Genomic DNA, 21,929 nt, shown 5'->3' with positions numbered 1-21,929 from the left:
GGGTTATGTGCAAGGAAATGGGTTTCAGATTTATTTTCAATGCATGTCCTTAAGGTGAACGTCTCCTCCTCCCCCTGTCACAAGGGAGACTATTACTTCTCCCTGGGAGCCCAAATGAAACCAGGAAGAGGGAAACTACTATTATGACTCCAGGCAAAGATCTCACCACGTGTACTTCGCTAAGGAGGGTCACAGAGCGGGTTATACTAAATACCAGCAAACTCTGGTTTTGCAAATTGCCCTAAATATATGCAAGAATAAGTTAGATAGTTTTCAGCCTTTTAAGCTGAGTTGGGAAGAATCAGTTTTTTAAAACAGAATTATAAGGTATAGTTGCTAGGAACTGTAGAGGAATGGACGTGGCAAGCCAAAAAATAATGGCCTTCTTCCTCTGTGACAGGAATGAGCTCATGACTCATGCTGAGACCCGAATTCCTGTGTTTCTGAATGCACCACCTTTCAGGTAGGACCATATTCTTTAAAAGAAAAAAGTGTTTACTTCTGGGTCTTGATTATTAATTCCTTTGAAAAGTGAAGGTATTCTAGATAAGAACAAAGATGACTACAGCAGTGTTAGATTGCAGGGTTTAGGGCTCCCTTTGGCTTCTCCCAGCTCTTCTTCAGTAACTCCAGGTGACCAAAAAGCAGCAAGCCATTCCAATGGTGTAGAGAAGCGTCCTTCATTCCTCTCACATCCCCCAATCTCCAAGTCAGAAAGATTACCTGGTCATTTTTTGTCTCCTTGTCTCTCACACAGCCCTACCTTCTGCAGGGAGCTGCCTACGATTGTTTACCATGATTGTGTCTCCTTTAAATACAACGTATGGTATGTAGCAGACACAGCTTGAGAAAAATCTGGGCCTTTCTTTCACAGTCACTTATACTTCAGTAACTACAGTATATTATGTCTATCTAAATAACCCTCCTGTTCCTATCACTTATAATATTCTTCATTTGCCATTGTAAATTCTGTAGCATCATTGGCCTTTATAACTCCTGCCAAGCCGCCTCCCTAAGGTAGCTAGGTTTCAAGAGTGACACATTCCCCTGTGAACACAACAGGTCAGACTCTGAAGCTATTCATATTGCTCTGCAAGTGGATGACATTCCCACAATGTCTTTTAAAATGCCAGTGTGTCAGCTGAGTTAGCAAAAGGTTTCAACTAGCGCAACTGTGAAAAGAAAGAACTGAGAGGAAAGAAACTCTTCAGGTTATTTTTCTCACCAGCTGCTGGAAGTGATTGCTACACAGTAAGAAAGTAATTTCAACACTTCTGAAATTGTATTAGTGCAGATATTATGCCTTTAAAAAAAAAATGAAATGCAATTCCAAACACGTTTTGAACCAAATTACTTTTAAAACCGCCAAAAGAAATTTGGCAAGATCCTATCTCCTCTGCATTCCCCCTTGGCTGTTAGGATCACAAAAAAAGTTATAAGCAACTGAAAAAGAAATTACTTGGAAGCTGAAATCTGCCTCAGTTTTAGTAGAGCTGAATGATATTTAAAATCCTTTCTGAACAGCATTCACTGTTCATTTCTCAACTATTTTGAATGAAGACTAATAAATTAAGCTTTACAATTCTAGAGACTTTTAATAGTGGTAACACTGTATAATATGAACAAGCAATCAATTCTAAAAAGGTAACATTTAAAATTGTACAGCCCTGCTACATAAAATAATATCTAAAAGCTTGTTAACCCAGGATTGCAGAAAACCCATCAGCCAACATGAAATGAACAATGAAGATTGGAACTCAAGTCTACCACATTCCATTCGCTTCACTGAAGTGAAGGACTTCAAGAGCTAATTGGAATCATCTAAACTGTGAATAAGCACATGCATTTACTTTTAATCAAACTAAAGAAATAAATGCATGAGCCTGTATTATACCACCTGTAGACTGTACAATTAAAGGCAAATGTCAATGTTAATGTTTTCTGATTATTTTGTAAATATTTTTAATTTTAAATTCTTATTTGAGAATCTTATCTAATGTACTATTGCGCATGTTGTAAAGTCTTGATAATAATAATAAATATATATAAGACCTTGTCGTGGTTTGACATTGGCCCAATGCCAGGCACCCACAGAAGCTGCTTGCTCACCCTCCCCTGCCACAGCTGGGCAGAGGAGGAAAAAAAAAATGAGTTGAGTTGAGATAAGGACCAGGAGAAAACACTTCAAGGGCAAAACAGCCTCAACTTAAAGTTGCAAAGAGAATTTACTACTAGCAGAGTCAGAGGAGGATAATAAGAAGTAAAAGACACCTTTAAAACACCCTTTCTCGCCCCAACCCCGCACTCCTTCCCACTGACAGTGCAGGGAGACAGGGCATAGAATTTTGGTCAGTTTGTCATCCAAGGTTTTCTTACGCTGCTCCAGGAGAGGAGTCCTTCCCCTGTGAGACCGTGGGTTCCCTTCCATAGGTGACAGTTCTCCATGAACTTCTCCAGCGCAGGTCCACTCTCACAGGCAGCAGCCAAACTGCACCTGCTGCAAACGTGAGTCCCTCCCACGGGCAGACACTCATCCCAAAACTGCTGCAGTGCGGGTCTCTCCATGGGGTTCAATCCTCCAAGGACAGGCTACTCCAGCCTGGAAGCAAGGGCCCTCTCTCTCTGCCAGGTCTCCCACTGGATCACAGCCTCCTCCAGGCATCCACCCACTCTGATGTGGGCACCTCCTAGACAGGCTGTGGGTGGATCTCTGCATCCTCTGTGGATCCCCGTGAATCCCCGTGAGTTGCAGGGGCACAGCTGCTTCACCACAGTCTCACCACAGTCTCACCACAGCCTGACCACAGCCTGCAGAGGAATCTCGGCTCCAGCACCTGGAGCACCTCTTCCCTCTCCTTCTCCACTGACCTTGGTGTCTCCATGTTGTTCTCCCTCACATGTTCTCACCTCCTCCTCTTCTCTTTCTATAAGAAAAACTGTGCATGCTCCATTTTGTTTTGATTGCCTTCTTAAATATGTTATCACAGAGGTGTTACCAGCATCTCTAATTGTCCAGCAGCATGTCCATCTTCAGAGCCATCAGGGATTGGCTCTGCCAGACATGGTGGAAACTCCCAGCAGTTTCTCACCTTTGTGGCCCACCCCTGCTACCAATAACCAGGCTGTGCCAAACCAACCCAGTCCTTAATGAGAAAGAAATAACTGGAGTAATAGTTCTTTAAGAAACTTAATTTCATATGCGCTATCTCTGTAGTAGCTGTCCAATGTTAAGTATCTACTGGCATGAGTTAGGGACAGTTGCATTACTTTGAAGCAGGAAAAAGGCTCAATATGTATGAAAGAAAAAGCAGGCAAATCAATGAAGGGGCAAGTTTTGTTCATACTTCTCATCAGTTCCTTTCCATCTTTTGAAACATGCACTTATGTCATAACCACAAGAGTTTAAATCTCTCTGCCAAAGAATTGTATACTGGGGTCTGCTCTAAGACACACTTTCTTTCTTATAAGAAATGAGGCTGACCTCTGAACAAACCACATACACAAGTCTTTCTTTCTTTTCAAGAGGATATGATTTGTAGATATGATTCTTGTTAGGACAATTACAAGCATCAGATTTTCAGACACAGAAGCCTGAAGTTTGGAACAGAAATGTCACTTTCAGTTGACTGTTAGTAGAGATCACAACAAGCAGGACTTTACACGAGAAAGTCTAAGTAAAATTCTACATGCACTTAAATAGCAACATGCACTTAAATAGCATTCTTGAAAAGTTATGAGAATCTCTAACGTCTTAGTAAAAGTCACTGGAATCCCACTATTGCTCATCAATAGACGAACAAGCAACTATAAACTCTTTCACAATGTACAGCATCAATAATGTAATAATATTCCTGGGAAATTATTCTGAAATTCAAATAGTTCCAAGAGCTTTACTGAGGCAACATTGAGCTGGTACATGTTGGGGAGAGGTAATGAAGACTTTATTCCACTGATAGGCAGAAGCAGAACACCTGCCTCTGGCTCTGCTGCCAAATTTCAACCTGCAGCATAACGGTAAAACCAATACATCAAGCATAGATAAGCAGAAGAATGCAATGGTAACCCATGAAGGCTCCTTACAAAATACATACTTCATTCAGATGAGGAAGAAATACAATTGAGGGACACTGGTATAGCACAGACAGCAATCACTGATACTTAGCTTCTGCATTTACTGATTTAGAGGATGAATCTGGTGAAATGTATAAATGGAGATCCTGCCAAGTCTAAAACTTTGAAGTAAGAAGTATATTCGTACTATCATGTTCAGACAACACCAAAACTCTGTTGATGACACTATAGAAAGACCAGAGAAAGATCATATAGAAGACCACAGAAATGTAAAAATGTGAAGAACCACATGGAACTACAATCTATGTCACTAAAAATGGGCAAAAGATTCAGTTCTAGGACTGCAGGGCCTCAGATCTACCAGGTAAATATTACTGTCCATAATTCACTTTCAGGTGAAACTGCAGTTAACAAAGAAACCAGTATCTACTGGGTCATCAGATAGTGGGTATCATTATTTTGCCTCGTGTATTTTTGAAATATTTCATGACAAGTTTTGAAATCCTTCTTTTTGGAGTCCTTGAAGAAACAAGACCAATTTGATATTTACAACAACATTCAGATAATAAAGAATATTCCTCAATCTGTGGAAGAATACTGCTATACTACTGAAACATTTGCATACATATTTAGGATTTCAATCTAAATCTCAAGCTTATTCCATCCTCTAGACCAACATTAAAGGATAAAATGGATAGTCTCACAGAGATCCAAAGAAAATTCTTGAGCAGTGCTGCTAGTATTGGCAAAATCATCTTAAAACAATGGCATGTGTGCTTCCAGAAAAGCCAATTTCACATTTTTATACTGGTTTTCATCTTCAGAATGTGCTTTTTAAAATACTGAGACCCAAACTCAGCTCCTCAGGGGCACTCAATGAAGCAACAGGCTTCCGAACAGGTCATCAGAAAGAAAACCAATTCTCAAATTATTGTGTCATATGTTTTGCAATATGAGATCTTTATTGATAGGAACATCAAGTACCTATATTTAAATATTTAAATAGAGGCAACAATTCCTTTCAAACATACTGCATAAATCCAAGAAACATGCATAGTTTGTATTATTTATTATGTCATAAAATCAACTTTAGAGAAAAAAGTGAGGCAGCTGCCAGGAATGTAATAAAGACAGAGTTAATTCTATAGAAACAGGAAAAAACCCTTCAATTGAAAGGTAGTATCAAGTAATAAGAAGTAGAGTTTCTAAAAAAACCGTTTCTGAAACAGATTTTTATTTGCTACCCTGAAAATCCACTTGACAGCTTTAATGTGAAGGCTTATCAGTCTGCTTGGAAAATACATGTATTTTCCTCTGTTTCTCAAAGTCCTGCCTCAGGATACGTGGCAGAGCTAACAGCCATGTAAGTGTGAATATGCATGGCTGTGTTGCTGGGAGGCTGAACATTCAAAGGGCAGATTTTTCTAAACAGTTCAGGTTTCATCTGCTTTTGGCTGACATACAGTTAAAATGGCTTGTGTGAAGAAAGGTAAAATCACTTTCTTAAGGCAAACATTCCAGCAAATAAAGTTATTAGTTAGCTATGCTCTTTAAGTACCAGTGTCTGTGTAGCACCGTTCAGGGAACTGAAATAAGGCTGCACTGGCAGCAGGATGCTCTGCCCACAACCTTTCTCATAGCACTAGGTCTGATGCAGAAACCCAAGATATCTTTCTCCATATTCCAAATTGTACACTTTGCCTTGGCGTCTCTCAGCCAAAGGGCCAGGTTTGGCCTTTGGACAGCACATAATTTCCAGCCCTTTATCAGTTCAGCTTCTACAGAAAAATTCTTGTTACAGTCTTTTCAAAGTCTAAATTTCACCAGCACATTTCCCTCTACTCATTACTTTTTGCATACATTTACAGAACGGTGAGACAAAATGTAGATATTATGTTCAACTGTTTTTATTTTTGTATTGTAACTGAGTTTGCCAGTTGCAAGGTCAAAGCTTTCTGGTTTAAATCCTCCAATACCTTTGAAATCCTTTGCATGTACATGTAGAACACTTACTTCCTACTTCTCCTGACTACAGAGTTCCCTTCTGTTGTTTTACCCTTCTGCTCATACCCACAGTTAGGCAGAGCTCTGTGAATTGTGTGTGGTCACATGCATGCAGCTTTGTTACACAAACATGCACTCAGTAAGGAAAACGTAAGAGCTTCCTCTAGGAGGTTAAAACCTATAGCTCTACAAATCATCCAACTAAAAACCAGATGTAATAGCGCCTCCTGATATTAAGGTGGAACCTCATGTGCTTCTGTTTGTAAGATCACATTAGCTCTGATCTTGTTGCTGGGTGTCACTGAAAAGAGCCTGTGTCTCTGTCCCTTTTACCCTTCACTTAGATACTCACAGACTTCAAAAAGATGCCCTGAGCCTTCTCTTTTCCAGGTTGAAAATTCTCACCTCTCTCAGTCTTTCCTCAGAGAAGAGCTGCTCCAGTTCCTTCACAACCTTAGCAGCCCTTTTCTGGGCACTCTCCAGTATGCCCATGTCTTTCTTGAGAAGGGAGCCCAGCACTGGCCACAGCACTCCAGGTATGGATTATAGGGGAAGGATTACTAACTCTGATCTGCTGGCAGCAGCGCTCCTAATGCACCCCAGGTTGCTATTAGCTTTCTTTGCTGCAAGGGGACATTGGTGACTCATGTTCAATTTGATGCCTGCCAGGAGCCTCAGGTCCTTTTCCCAGCCCTCAGCATATCACCTGCTTCTCCATCTTCCCCGGGGCCAAGGTGTGGCTAACTGGCCTATTTCCCTGCATCCTCCTTAGCCTTCTTGAAAATTCCCCCCCGTCCTCAGTCACATCTCCCAACTGCCATGGAAGTCTGGAGATTACTGTGAGTGGAAAAGTAAAAGATATTCATAATGAAAACCACTTTGAATATTAGTAGGGGAAAATATGGCATCAGTTGATTGTAGTGTCAGCGGTATATATGCTGGTTTTCAAATACAACAGAATAAATTAGGAGAGAACTAAAATTTTCACTGGCTTTCCATGGATTTTAAAAAATTACCACTCTCTCTTCCATGGTCTCTCTTCACAATTTAAGTCTTTCCTTCTTGCAGCCAGTCCATAAAAAAAGCATTCTACCAACAAAAGACGTTGGTAACTCAATCCTTCCTTTCTGATTCTCTGTCAAAAGCATCTCAAGCTTTAAGCAAATGTCTTAAATCTGCTTTTCCCTATTACATTAAATAAAACCAGAAAGCAAGTCTATATTACCATTTCTGTGTCTTCAGAAAGTAATATAATTTTCACTGGAAATGTTAAAAAAAATCCACCATTTACATGTTGAAATGTTTGCATCTTAGAAAAGGTTACTGAATATAGGTTTTCAGTTCCTTGATGACAATTTATTCTTCCTTGTCTTATGATATGCTTTGCCAATTCCTTAGGACACCAGGCAAAGAAATCAGCAAGGATCAGCTATGGAAGGAAGAAGTAAGTAACATAAATTTGATAGAGATGGAAATTACGTAAGTCTCCTTAAAAGGAAAAAATAAAAGAAAGTAATTTTAAAAGAATTCAGAGAAAATCAGAAATCTTCTAAGCTTTTAATAGGTATGACAGTGATCTTCCAGGATTTGGAGCAAAAAAAGCCTGTTGGAGGAAACCTGTGATCAGTGCAACATCATAAACACTGACAAAATGAGAGTACTGGCACAGACTACCAGATCCAGAGAAAGATTCTTAGCACATTATGAACATGATCTTTCAGAAGAATCAAGCAGAGAATTTACACGCTCCCAGACAAAATTAACTCATACTGAAAAGGCCTCTTCACACATAAATGGCATCAACTGGAACAGCGCCTAGCAAATGGTTTAGGATAAGACAAAATAAACATGGATGCCAGTTTTACTACTTCCTTGTGGAAAGAGAGAAAGGATACAAGTGCTGTGAATTCTCCTTGTGGAGTGGCATGGCAGTGAAATTTTCACTGCATTGCCCTCTGTACCCAATTTTTCTTATTTCAAAATAATCAAAAAACCCATAGAAACAAGCTTGTTCTTTACAAGCTTGTTACATCTCTTGATTACATGTGGACATACAGTGAGCAAAATCAGGAAAAATAAGATTATAATTGCCCAGGAGTGACCTAAAATGAAAACAATAAAGTAACAAGACTAGATAGGCTTGTGTAGATGGAAAAGGGCTGCTTCCTAATAGACTAAGACAGTTTTTCATTAGGTGGAGGGAGGTATGTAAGTTGCCACATCTTCACAGCATGTTTAACGTGAAAGTACAGAGGCTATGTAGCCACTTCTGGCTCAATTGCCATCAAAAGCCACAGGTCAAAGGGCATCCCAACTGGTTTCAGCACCACTTTTGGAAGGGGCAAGAACCAAGAAGGAACAGCCTGCACCCCTTGCCGTCTTTCTTCCTGATGCTCAGTGTCAGCCCTGCAGTTGGCTGGCACGCAAGAAACGCCTCAGCCAGCAGGACCACATTGTCTTTCTGCATCAAGGAAGGAAACATCTGGGAAGCAGAATCTGTAAGAAGCCAGGGGGAGAAAAATGGAATACAAAAGTCTTTCTTATACTAGATCCTCTGCCTGTTTGATATATGAGTGGAAGAAGGAATACACCTTGTCTATACAACCCACAGCTTTGAGCAATCATCATTTATCATGGAATTTAAGCCACAGAGGAAAGAACTTTATCTTGATACATGGGGTAAGAATTAAACTTACATATATTTGCAGAGATGTATTAAAAATTATCCAACATAGCAGTCATGGGTCTCTGAATCACAGAGTAAGTTAACAACACAAGTATGAAAAGTGAGGTTTTTTAGGCTATATATTTATTAGAAGCAGTATTAATGTATGAATCCACCTTGACAGAAAATAAATGTCCTTGAGATGTTAAACTCTATCAGCCAAATTGAATGTCTGCATCAATGGCTCCCCCTAAAAGTCATAATTAGGTCATTAAAATATATTTAGAAAAATAGCCTGTAAAATAAAGTTAAAAAATACTCACCTTCATTTTATTTCATAGGTCACTGTTATACCATCTAATAAGATAATTAAAAACATGCAAGCAGCTGGTACTGAGGCTAAACAGATTAATGTAATAGTCTGTAGTCATATGTGCTGGCAAGGGGTTCACCTCTTTGGCGAGGAGAAGGTCAGCTGCCCTTGGGAAGGGAGGAGAAAGACAGTATTTCTACTTTCCAGTGGAACTGCATTGCAGATACTGAAACTAAAGACCCACATCTATTTTCCTTTTACTTTTAGTGAAGTACAGCCCATTTGGACATCCAAAAAAGGCTTTAACCATAGCAGTAAAATAATACAGTAGAGCAGAGCTCAAATATTTTCCTTAAGTTTCTTACATTTAAAAGCTGGAAGTAATAATAAGTCTAGACCCTTGTTCAAATGTTTCTAATAGTGAACTTCCAATTTTGATGACATAGGAAGTGATTTTTGTAATTTCTTATTAGTAAAGCCTCTCCCCAAGTACACAAACAATAGTTCCATCAGAGCCTAAAGACCAGCTAGAAAATTCTCTATGACCTGACAGGACTCACAAACTCAAAGAATATTTAGAAATATATGTCAGTCACATGTGCTTTTCGCTTACATTACTTACAAACTTTATGACCTAAAGGGAAATGCTCATTATCTGAACACATGCAGCATTAAATCTGTGCTGTGATCAACACAAGCAAGAGTCACAAACTCTAAGGTGACACCTTCATATTAAAAATAAAACTATACAAATAGTTCTGGAGCATCGTAAATATATCAACGAATAATGATATGTCATCCTTTATTAACACACATACTTGGAGTCTTGTACTGGATAGTGTCAAATTGTGCTTTAAAATAGAAAATGTGGGAATTAAGCAGCCTCTCCTGGGGTTTACTTTTTATTGTGGTAAAACCAATGTTTTTAAGAACACTTTAATAACAAAACTTACTAATATTCAAATATTTTAGGAGTCATCTCTTCTAATTAAGTTGTAAAGGCCTATTACTGATAAAAATATAAAGCAACTTTTGTTTTAGCAAAAATTTTCAATACAATTTTCATGTATTAACCTTCTGCGTGCATGACGTCTACCATGATCCAAAGAGACCTTTGCCTCTTTTATGGCAAAAATTCATCAGCTGGTCTCTTTCAAATATGAAAGACTGAAATGCATTGGGTAAACAAGACTATCTTTAGTTTTACCAAATTACTAACTTACTAAAACAATATTCCTTGAGAGCATCCTAAAGTAAGTCAAAATCTCTAATGAGTCCTTAAAGAAATAACAACCATTTACCATTTTTACCTTTCAAGGCAGTTAAAGATTCACTTTTCATCTCTCATAAGGTATTGGATGCTCATTTTTACTTAACGTGCAGTCCAGAGGTATAACTATCAAAACAATATCCAAACCAACTGTCAAATTTACAGCCAGTCTCATTAGATGATAGGAATTACTTGCTACTGAGCAACAAATATACATTTCACACCTCAAGCACTGCTACTAAATAATGGTGACAGCTTACCAACTATGAAAAGTCACAGGTTACTTTTGCATATATGTATACATATATACCTCTGCAATACACATACACACAATATATATCTTTTTTACTATCTTGCCTTTAATTATATCAGTAATACTTCGGCAATGAGACGTGGGACCCCTCTTGCAAGACTAATTAACTTCAGTTTTCTAAGATGGGCTGTAATCCTCTCTGACAGAATACAAGATTATTCAGTGGAACTTGTAGCCAATGTCATATTTGGACTAAGGAATGTAGAAATACCAAGACCAGCCTTTACATCCACTTAATCTGTGGAGCATTAAAGAGCCGCTAAGGTTTAGGCTGACTTAGGGAAAAGGTACCATGTCCTCCCACTTATTTCTAGCTGTCCATGCTAGCTACATTCCCTGCATTGGCACTGATACCATGGGAAGCTTTGGCAGGAGGATACTGAGAATGAAGTCATCAGAAAGCTCTCCCTATGAAGAATGAACAGGTTGGCCTGGGTTAGCTCCCTGGATTAGCTCCCTGAGAGATGAGTGCTACTGCCTGAGTGGAGCAGAGCAGGGGTGAGAAGAAGGGCTCAGACCCCAGCTCCACTGGTCACACTCTCATGGAACCAAAGTCTAGCTAAAGCTAGCTGCTTCTTATTCAAGTGTTGCCACTTGGCAGTACAAAAGCTGGTGCTTTTGAGTTCGTGACTTTCAGAAATAAGTTTACTGGCTTTAATGGCAGAGAGAGCTCTCAACTTTCTTTTGCTGATCCCTTTAAATTCTATCTTTTCTATTTTTGAGATATTGATTTGTGGTCTATCTACATATGCTTCTCACCTAAAAAATATGAAGATTATCCTGGGTGGTATTTTTCGACTCTTCTTTTAACTTAGAAAGTATGCTGCATGCAGAAAACTCTAATATGAAAAGAAACAGTCATGCAGAACCCTAAAATTGATCTCCTAATATCAAAGTGAATATGCTAACTACCCTAGAATAGCTTTATATCATCACAAAGTAGGTTTCATTAGAATCAACTTACTAGGATACAGAAAATTTTAAGGATACCTAAATCAACCCACCCCAGTCCCACTCTGTCCCTGCAGGCACACCCTTTGTTCCAACCTTGCTCTTAGTCCAGAAGCTTCCTCTGGGTGTTTGAATCGCAGCAAGCTCTTTGCTGTTCCCTCTACGTCCTTACAAAAAATCTTTCTTTTCAACATCCTCAAGACCAGGCTATTTGCTCTGTGCTCTCCTTGGCAGTCTCTCTGTCTTCAGCATGCAACAGGTTCTCCAGCATTGTGTCCCTCCCTGCCCCCCCACGCCTGAGGCTCCCCGTGACCAGCACAGCTCACTGCCTGCACCACGGTGCAACGTTCCCCACCCAGCCAGCTGCAGCCAGGACAAGGAGAACAGGCAGGTTCCTCCTGCCTGCCTGCACCTCTTTGAAGTAGAGATTCCAGCACAGCACAAACCAAAACTGAAAAAAATGCCAACCAACATAGTCCACTGAATTATTCAAAAATAATCATGTGGTTAGCTTGTTTTGTTTTACTTTACTTAAACATGAAAATCAGATGCAATCCTTCTGTTGATCGTACTATTAATTTACTAGTCACAAGGACAAAGGTTTTTTGTAGCAGTCAGTATTTTGCTAGGTGAAAGATGAAAGTATACCCCCGCTGATTAGCTTTCTGTGCTTTCAAGCGCAAGACACCCTCTGGTATGTACCCGAGCAAGAGTCTAGCTCAACGACATTGCTGAAAAAAGTTTAACTGGTATTTACTGCCAACAAAATTGAAATATTATTTTCCTGTCAAATAATCTTGGCTTTGGCTTTTGACATGAAATAATGAGGAACTAGAGCTCCACGTAGTCCATAGATCCAGTTACTTTGGAGAAGATCGGAAAGCTGATCACTGGTGAGTTGAGTATTTCAACATTTATCTTAGTTGCTGTGACTTAACTTTATCAAATCCTTTGGAGGAAAAAAGCCTACAAAAAAACCAAACCTTAAAAATGTTTAGGCTTTCAAATATCTTGTACTTTCATAAGTTAAGCATTTTGAACAACTTTCTAAAAAACACAATAATCCACAAAGCAAATTTTCAGATTATTCCTTAATTAAATACTTCATGTTCTTTTGTTCAGTTTCAGTTTAGATCGCACAATCCTCCCGAAGTATAGGACCTGTTCTTTTGCTTTAATAGATTATGATTATGCTTCTTATTATAATCAACCTTCTTAAAATTAGAAAATAAATATAAAAAATGACCAACCTGTAGGAAATAAAAGTTCCATCTGAATCTGATGTGGGGGGTGTGCTTCCATTTTCATTTGATCCTCCTAATACAAAAATAAGAGAAAACACCTTTGTTGTAAGACAAACTCTGATATGAACACAATATTGATGACAACTGCAACTGATTTTACCTTATATGGTAACTTCAGTTACAACAAAACTCATCTAAAACTTATATAGACAAATCTCAACTTTACATCTTCAAATTGTTACAGCCATCTTAACTAGCCTCCAAGTTCAAACTGGAGTCTGAATGTTCTGAAAATCTGAAACTTAATTTCACTTAAAGTTTTGATTGAGGCCCTTCTCGAACTATTAAACACAATTTAACTAGTATAGAAGTATACCATATAAGTAGATGAGCTTGACTTCACCAACATTAAGTCAAAGAATACAAAAGTTCATCTATTTTGTGACAAATTATGAGCTGACTTTGTGATACCATTTTTTTTTGTTTGTTTTGTTTTGTCATAGCACAAGTTCAAAGCTTCTCCGAAAGTACCTATTAAGATGTCTGCCAAACATCTTATTTTACGTCCTGTGGGTTTGTGATACATAGAACAGTGATGTTGCTAGAAATCAAGGTTTACAAGGAAATTTTCTTTCTATAACTTAGTCTACTGAAAGACTGCTAAAAGCCAGGAGTCATGTATTTTTCAAAGCAAATTTATTCTTGCCCAGTCATTTAGCTTGATAATTTTTCTATATCCCTGTGTGCCTCCTTAGTTAATTTACAGGTAGCACCACACAACTCTGTTCTCTGTTCTGCTGACTGAAATCAAGTTCTTTTCTTTCTAAATGAGGTTTTGTATTCCCCATTTTCTTTAACTCAGTCCTTCTTACACATGGAAAAGGAGGGACAGGAGCTGTAGACAGCATACTAAAAGTTCAGAGTTGATAATTTGGACAGTGGTTTTCTTCTCCATCAAACAAATCTTGCTCGATACAGCTGACAGTCACGCTGCTCAATCCTGCAGTTTCACAGCCATCCTTAACCAAACATGCCTGCACATTTACTCTCCATTTTTTATTTACAAAAAGTTTTCAGCTTACACTAAAAATTCTTGCTAGTGGAGTACCGTAGTTCACACAATGTCAGGCTGTTTGCAGTCCTCTTTTCTTCAGAAAGTCCTGCATGAATACTCTATTTGCACTGCCATTAGATATTACCTTCCAATAATTTTACTTTATAAAAAGTCTATCAGCTCCCATTCTGTGGCAAGACAATAAATTAAAATATTGGATAAGACTGGTTCAACCCCAAGCTTCACTAAAAAGAATTCTTTCATTAAAATTTGCATCTCTGTATTCGTCCTAAAATTATTATACTTCACAAATCCCCATCCTTTCTGTTCCACAGACTCTCCTGTGGCACTACATCAGATGCTTTACTGAGGTCCAGACAGACCTAATGTATTTCCTGAACACATAGTTCGAAAAGCAAGCAGGTTAGCTGGCCACAATGTACCATTTAACAAAACAAACAAACAAACAAAACACAACACAACAAAACACCCCCCCCAAAAAAAACCCCAAAAAATCCACACAAAAAACCCCCAAACAAACAAACCAACCGACCAAACCAAACCAAACAAAAAAACCCCCCTCCCTGCAATAAAAGTTATTCCATTTGCTTTGCTTTTCTCTCTTACTTCTTTCTTAAAAACTTTTTTAAAGCCCTGCACAGATAATGGTCAGCCTATGCAGGTGCTTTGCTGCCACTTTTCTTCCCCCTGTTAATCCTAGTATAGATTCTATTTCTACTCATCAGCCATGAACTGTAAAATACTAAAAATTGTTCCATGCAGCAGCATTTGTCAATTTTCTTGAAGTCTGCAAGCCAGATTATTAGCTCTGCTAATTTACAGTATATACCCAACACTCCCATCTATTTTATTGATTTATTTTCAGGCCTTTGCCTGAAATTGTATTTTTACTGAAAATTAAATATTTTTCCTTTTGGACCATAGCTAGATTACATTTAGTATCATTTGTCCATTCACACTGCAGAATGGTACTAGTTTTCTTTCCTAGCAAGCTTCTTTACATAGTCAAGTAATATTTTCCAGTTTATTTAAATTCTCATCTTATGATCTGATTCAACTTAATTTTTGCTGATTGTCGCTATAACCCCACATTTTCTGATATCCAGGATGTTGTCTTCTTTGCAGATCATGCTGTTTTATATTTCCTTGAGATCTTTGCTTATTCCCGACATTCCTTAAAAAATATTAAATCATTCACTTTGGCATAGAACTTCCAAGTGTTTCTTTTCTCATCTAATTTGGAATGCAGGGTTTTTTTATTAACTTTTGCACCTTTGTCTAAAATAAATCCCAAACCTCTACTACATCTTAGTCTGAAATCACTCAGACCAGTTGATTTCACTAATTAGCTCTCTCCATTTATTTTGAAAATGGAAATCCTACTTAATCAATCTGCTTTTTGTTTACTAAATTTAACTAAATTAACAACACCAGATATTTCATCCAGGAGCCGACCCTCCCGTTATTAATAACCATCTGTTCATTTTTTTTTCTCGGATCTTGTAAAATAGTCTCCCATATTGGGACAATTTTCAGTAATACGCTTTTTCATATATTACCCATCTCCACATCTGATCCTGAGCATTCAGAGAAATGACTGAACTATGTTCAGTCTCTGTTAAAGCCATATGGCCAGGTGCAGTGATACTGGGCAAGTGCTACAGGGACACAGCACATCAAAATGGGTCCTGAATGCACAACTGCACTTCATTTATACTTAAACTAAGCATTCACCTACCAGACTAGGCAGATTTAAAAAAACACCCAAACCCTTATTCACAATGCTAAGATGATATACTGAAAAGATATGTCCTTTCAAGAACAGCAACATAATCTTCCTACTTTTCTGAAGAATGAACTTTAAAACTATTTCAAAAAATGCATGGAATTTATCATCTTTCAACAAAATCATTTGTCCTGCTTGAAGAGCGAACAGGACTTAGCAAAGAAAATAAGGATAATAGTTGTTCTTTCACCAGGAACCCCATAGCTGGTGGGATCCAGGGCATGCTACATCCACCGAGCTGTTCTTCACCAACTAAGCGTAGCCTGCTTTATTCTGAAGACAATAATTTTCTTTATTTAAATGATCGCCAAAATAGTTTAGCATTTTTAATTGTATACCCATTGTTAATAAATCTCATAATCACACAAGTTACTGCTTGGGTGCTTTTGTGTGAGCTGCTTTTGCTGCCTTATCATATCATTAGCAGCAGCCACCAAAACTGGATAGGGCTAGGTGTATGCAGCTCTCAAACCCAGATTTAATGGAACAAACCCTTCTGTAATTGCTCCTTTCCTCTGTCCCCTTTAAGATGGGTATGTCTGTTATGACACCTTGAAAGATGTTTAAGTTGTCATTAATTGAAAGTGATAAAAATCATAAAGCAAAGAGCAAAATATTAATTTTCTTACCAGAAGGCTTCCTAAATTTTACCTAGTTTTATCCAAAAGGCTTTTTAGCAAATCCTATCAAGTTTCCATAGTTAGTGATACAGAGGACAAATGAGACTGCTGCTTCACTAACTAATGGCATTAAGCTGTGGGAATCCATGCCCTGGATCATCTCTCCTCAGGAAAGTTCCAGTTCCTCCTCCTGAAAGATGTGGAACTCCCAGTAGAACAGATATACTACTTCAATCTTCTTCACTGATAATGACCCAAATTTCTGATAAAATTGGGATGTATACTGAACAGTTATGAATATAAGATGCATGATGCTTGTAACAAAAATTGTGGTTCCCTTTAAAAGATTGATTCAGTATTATCCTAATCTTTAATTTCCTTCTGAAACTCAATTATGGGAAGAAGGGTTTTGCTGAAGAAACAGAGAATGCTCTAGTAACCCTGCCATGGACCTTGTGAATAGCTTTCCTAACCTCGAATGCACAAGCAAGAGGAAAAATAAATCCTGCCACACTTTCAGAGGAAAGAGAGGGAAGCGAGCAATACTGTAACAAGCACCTGTATCAAAAGTATGGCTTTCAGCACTAGAGCAGTTACTGGTTTTAATACAATAATAAAACAAGGCTGTATCCTTCCAAAGGGCCTGAAAATTAATAGGATTGCTGCTTCTTGAACTGTAACAACTCCTTCTCCTGAGAATGAAAACTTTCTCCCACTTTAGTGAAGTCTGTTCTTGTGCACAGAGACCAAGGGCTAAAGGGAGCTGGCACTCGGGCAGCTGGGACCTGATACTGCCAGACACAGCTGAAGGCTGTTTCAAGGAAAGTTGTATAACTCCAAATTGACACTTTCACTAGCTAATAAAAAAAAGAAGCTTTCAAATGCTAGCTTCTTCAGACTTCTGAGATGCATAGGGAAGGATTTGCAAACTGTACGCTTGCTAGGGTACTAGATTCATCCAGAACACATGGGCTTGTCACTTGTAGTAACTGTTATCTTGTCAAGAACATATTTAAGATTATAGGCATAGCATAAAATGGGAGAACCCAGAATAAGGAAGATGCCTTCACTTCCTGAAGATTATCTGAAAACTATGTGTAGAAATTGTAACAAGAAGACTGATGGAAACTTCCACACTTTTTTTTTTTTTTTTAATTTTTTTATTTTTAACAGCCTATTTACTCTGATAGAATCACAGAACTATTTAGGTTGAAAAAGATTTGTAGGATCTTCGATGCCTAACACTAACCCAGCACTGCCAAGTTCAGCATTAAACCATGTCCCCAGGTGCCACATCTTTAAAACAAACAGATGTCTTTTAAATTCCTCCAGGGATGGGGACTCAACCAATAGGTTATTTTCTCACAGAAAAGCTTTTTCAAGGTGCAGTGTGCAGTTTCCACTTCAGGTAATAAGAAGAAACTGGACAGAATTTCAAAGCCCCAATTCACAGGTGGGAAGACACGCTGGGTATGCTCCAGGCACAATGAACACTGAGCTGAAGTATGTGCTCAGCAACAGTAAAAAAGCATGTGGAGAGGAATGTAGGGATCAGACATTTCTCCCTCGTCTCCTTCATTACGTCTTGAAAACAGTAATTTCCTGTGAGATTTTTTAAGTCCATTTCCTGTGGACTTTTTAAGGAGAAGGGGTGGTATACTGTCATAACCAGCTGCAAGTCCACGAAGACAAGAAGCTTGAGTGACATGGCCTTGCTTGATGGCTGCACTACTAATTAAAACAAAACAAAACAAAAAACAAAACCAAACCCTGATTTTTTTTCTTTTGAAAATACACTTTGATACTGAGGTATTGTCTTTAAATATATCCATATTTCTGCATGCATGTATACACACACACATGCATGTCTGTAGGCAGGCACATGTGTTTTTATGTAGTGCAAACCAATTTACCAATCATGCGTCACCTATGAAAGGGTTTTATGGCTGGCAGTTTAGGAATTTGTGATAAAAGCAATCCTGCTTAGGTAACCAAACTGTGTCATAATGGACACAAATCCTTCTGCGGATCTGTTTGCACTCTGCTTAATGTTTTCCTTTGTAATCTAATCAAAGGTTAAAATGTTGTTAAAACACAAGATTTACTTAACAGTTGTGAAAATTTAAGTTGATATAAACACTTGATCATTAATGTAGTGTTTTATGATTAGAGACAAGTCAAATTTTAACACAAATCTATGCATGCAGTCTAAGGTTGTCAATTCTTATAACATGACTTCAAAATTCCATGCTATATTAATTTTCAGCATATTTAAAGGCTTAATAATTTAATGATTTATCCAATTTTAATTTATACTTTCAAAACCACTTTGAACAATCTGAGGTGCCACTGGAGATCACAACAGTGGTCCTGGTTAAGTCAAATAATAATTATAGTGCTTTCACTTTAAAGATGAGATTATTTTTAATTATTGAGTGAAGTACTTGAGGTACCATACTTATATAATTACGCTACTCATTAAATGGTTATTGAAAGCTGAAATGTAATTTTAATGACAGCTACCTATTTTTCTTTGCACACTTTATAGATGACAGATCAGTCAGGAATTCTAGTTCGCTCAAAAAAATCCTTGCAGCTGCACTGGTTCTTTCAGGTGTAAAACAATTAAGCTGTTCTTTTTTTTAAACTTTAAACATTTTTTTTTCCTCAAATGATATTGATATAATATACAAAAACTCGTAAAAACAGAACAATAAAGCATGGTTATTTTTTCTTCTTCACAATAAAATCAAAATGCTGCCCCTAAACTATATAAATTCTGAACAATGTCCTCCTCCCCCCCCCCAAAAAAAACCCCAAACAGTGACAATTCAAATATGGAAAAATAATTTTATTCAAAATGTGCTGCTCATATAATACAAACAACAAAAAAAAATTGCTTAACAGATTGCAGACCTTTATTGTGAGTATAAAGGGGTAATCAACATACAATAAGCATTTTACTATGCATTAAAACTATATATAATACCATGAGATTTCTTTGCTTTTTCTAACATCAAGGTTCACAGCTCTTCAGACATAAAATTCCTTTGTACTATTTACTCCACAGATAGATATTCATCAGACTGATCTGGATAAAATTTATTCTAACACGTAGGCATCTCTCACAATTGACACTACAGAGCTGCGGTCTCAGAAATGAGCACCTAAACACTTATGCTCTGTATCTTAAGCCTTTATATGCGATGTTTGAAATTCAGGGTATTTCTCCGTCGTTTCAAAGACCCGTATCTTGTCCAAATTAAGCTTTCCTTTTTCACAATGAAAACCAAACAGAGGAGTAAATTTGTTTCATTAACAATATTAAGCAAAGATTTCTGAGTTCGCTGTATGGGGAAAAGGCAATAAAGTTTTGAAGAGGGAAAAACTGCTTTGTTCCTTCAATCCCCTAGTTGAAATTAATTATAGCAAATGTTTATGAAAACATCTGTTCCATACAGTTATAAATTCTTAATTTTAGCATGGGTGATTCCAAGCTCCTCTATTATTTGAAAGAGAACAGTCTGACAACTGAAAGGTTTACAAAAGAGCAGAAATTTGTATTTCTACAGCACCAAATATGCAGTTTGGAAAGTCTTCAGGATCTCTGCAGCAAAGAAAAAAATAAAATACAGAAAGCCTAAGACTGAAGCTTTCTGATGTGGGTCCACTGATAGACCAAAATGGCAGGGGGAGGAGGGGGGGAAAAATGAAAATAGAGGGAGAACTAATCCCGAAAACATACGGCAATTAGAGATTTTACTACAAAAAGCGGATGTTTAAGAAGAGAAACGACGCGGAGCTGCGGCTTTCCGCGCGAGGGCTGCGGGCCGGGAGCGGCGCTGCCGCGCGGTGCCAACAGAGGGCGCTGCAGAGTTTGGGAAGCGGCGGCCGCGGCCGCCGGCGGCTCCGGGAAGGCTCGGCTGCCCCCGTCACGGGCTCGGCCCGCCCGACCCCGCGCTGCTCCGCCCGAACCCGCCCGAACCCGCCCGAACCCGCCGGAACCCGCCGGAACCCGCCGGGCCCGGCCCGAACCCGCCCGAACCTGCCCGAACCTGGCCGGACCCCGCCGGAGCCCGCGCAGCGCAGCCCCCGCACAGCGAGTCTGCCTTTCAAGTGATTGAATGGAGCGCGCTCGGAGCAGCGTACAGCAACTGCACACGGTGCCGTCAGCTAAAGAATTAAGTGCACTGCACTTGTAATACGTATTAAATAATTATTAGGCCGGAAAGTTGGAGAACATTTCACTCTGAGCAAGTTCGGTTTTCTTAAATAAATACGACGCAACTTTTGGGTGAACGGTGTTCTACGTACAAACCTGGCTCTCTATCCGTCACTTCAAGTTCATTTAGCATTAGAAGCACACTTTGAACGCATGCAGCACAGATTTCTGGTAGAATTTTAGTTTTATTAGCTCTGCCCTGATGTATTATATTTTGCCACGAATGAAATAAAAACCTATACACTATGATAATTACTGCTATATGAAGATAATGAATTGTGAAATGACCTAATGAACTTGCCATTTGAAGTACAAAAGTCCTAGGCTGAAATATTTTGTTTAATCTTCAGTATTGACATGAAAAAATATATTACACATTAACAGTGTTTTTTCCCCTTTAAGCTGATTCGAATTATTAAAGACACGCAATTGTAAAGCACAATATAGTAACCGCAGAGATGCCAATCTTGCGACAGTGAAAGCTGGTCATATTTGGAAGTAGGTAAGGAACGCTGGCACCAAGGTGCAAAATCAAAGCCTGTTTTAGCCCTGCTGAAAGCTGTTTCAACAGTATGATAGGCAGACACATTGGTTTCCATTTAGGAAAAAAAACTCCTGGAGATAATATCTTGTACCACATATTACTCAAACCCTGTCTTTTGGATTGCTGACTGATGACAATCAAGTGGCACCTTCCATGATCTTTGCTTATAAACCCACAATTGCGTATGTATATAATGTATATGTGAGTAAACTCAGTGTATTTTCCAGGCAACACCCGTTTGAAACAATTTTTTCTATGCACTTCTGTTTAAATTAAGACGTGAAAGTAAGAGGGTTTCCATTTTAAGTGAAACTGCTTCTGAGTGTTCACAAATCTAAACACCCAACCCTGTCACGAGGTTAGTCTGTAAATGACATGCCACCGTTCTCCATGTAAAATGTATGTGTGAAAAAGTGCGGATGGGAAAAGATATACAAGGGTCTAGATGACTGATTCTGAAATTAGAATGTAGCATGAGTGTTTAAGAAATGTAGTCCCATGCAGCTCAATTTAAAATAAATTCAACAATAAGTACATTCAAGGGACTTATTTATAATATTTCTTTTCCTGTTGAAGCCTCTGTAATTACCAAAATAGACTGAGCTATACACTGTACTCTAAACTCTAAAACCAATATTATACACAGAGTGAGAAATTTTACTCGAAGGGCACTGAGCTAATTCATAAGAACGCTTCCAAAGAATTCCCAAGTGATTGCAAGTTACCAAAATCCCAAATACTTTATATCCAGATGTGTTTTAATATAATCTCTCTAGGCACGATGGGAGGGAAAGAAGTTTAACTGATGCAAATAGTGATTTAAATACTTCAGAAAATGCATGTACATGTAA

At 38.3% G+C, this 21,929-nt stretch overlaps 1 protein-coding gene across 7 annotated transcripts in view; it reads right to left on the bottom strand.

Moving 5' to 3' along the window:
• The window catches only part of TBC1D5 (TBC1 domain family member 5), a 317,128-nt gene that overhangs the window by 143,809 nt on the left and 151,390 nt on the right, over nt 1-21,929 (bottom strand). For 6 of the 7 annotated variants that reach the window (XM_040072842.2, XM_040072823.2, XM_058421817.1 and 3 more), the window contains one exon: nt 12,838-12,904. In XM_040072842.2, the coding sequence (XP_039928776.1) occupies nt 12,838-12,904 (67 nt within the window). Of the gene's footprint in view, nt 1-2,376; nt 2,647-12,837; nt 12,905-21,929 lie in introns of those variants that run through there. The other variant, XM_040072849.2, reaches the window with a different exon arrangement.

The sequence above is a fragment of the Hirundo rustica genome, chromosome 1, assembly GCF_015227805.2.
Source record: "Hirundo rustica isolate bHirRus1 chromosome 1, bHirRus1.pri.v3, whole genome shotgun sequence".
Classification (NCBI taxonomy): domain Eukaryota; kingdom Metazoa; phylum Chordata; class Aves; order Passeriformes; family Hirundinidae; genus Hirundo; species Hirundo rustica.
The sequence above is the reverse complement of the archived record's forward strand: the minus strand, read 5'-3'. Positions and strand labels throughout refer to the sequence as shown.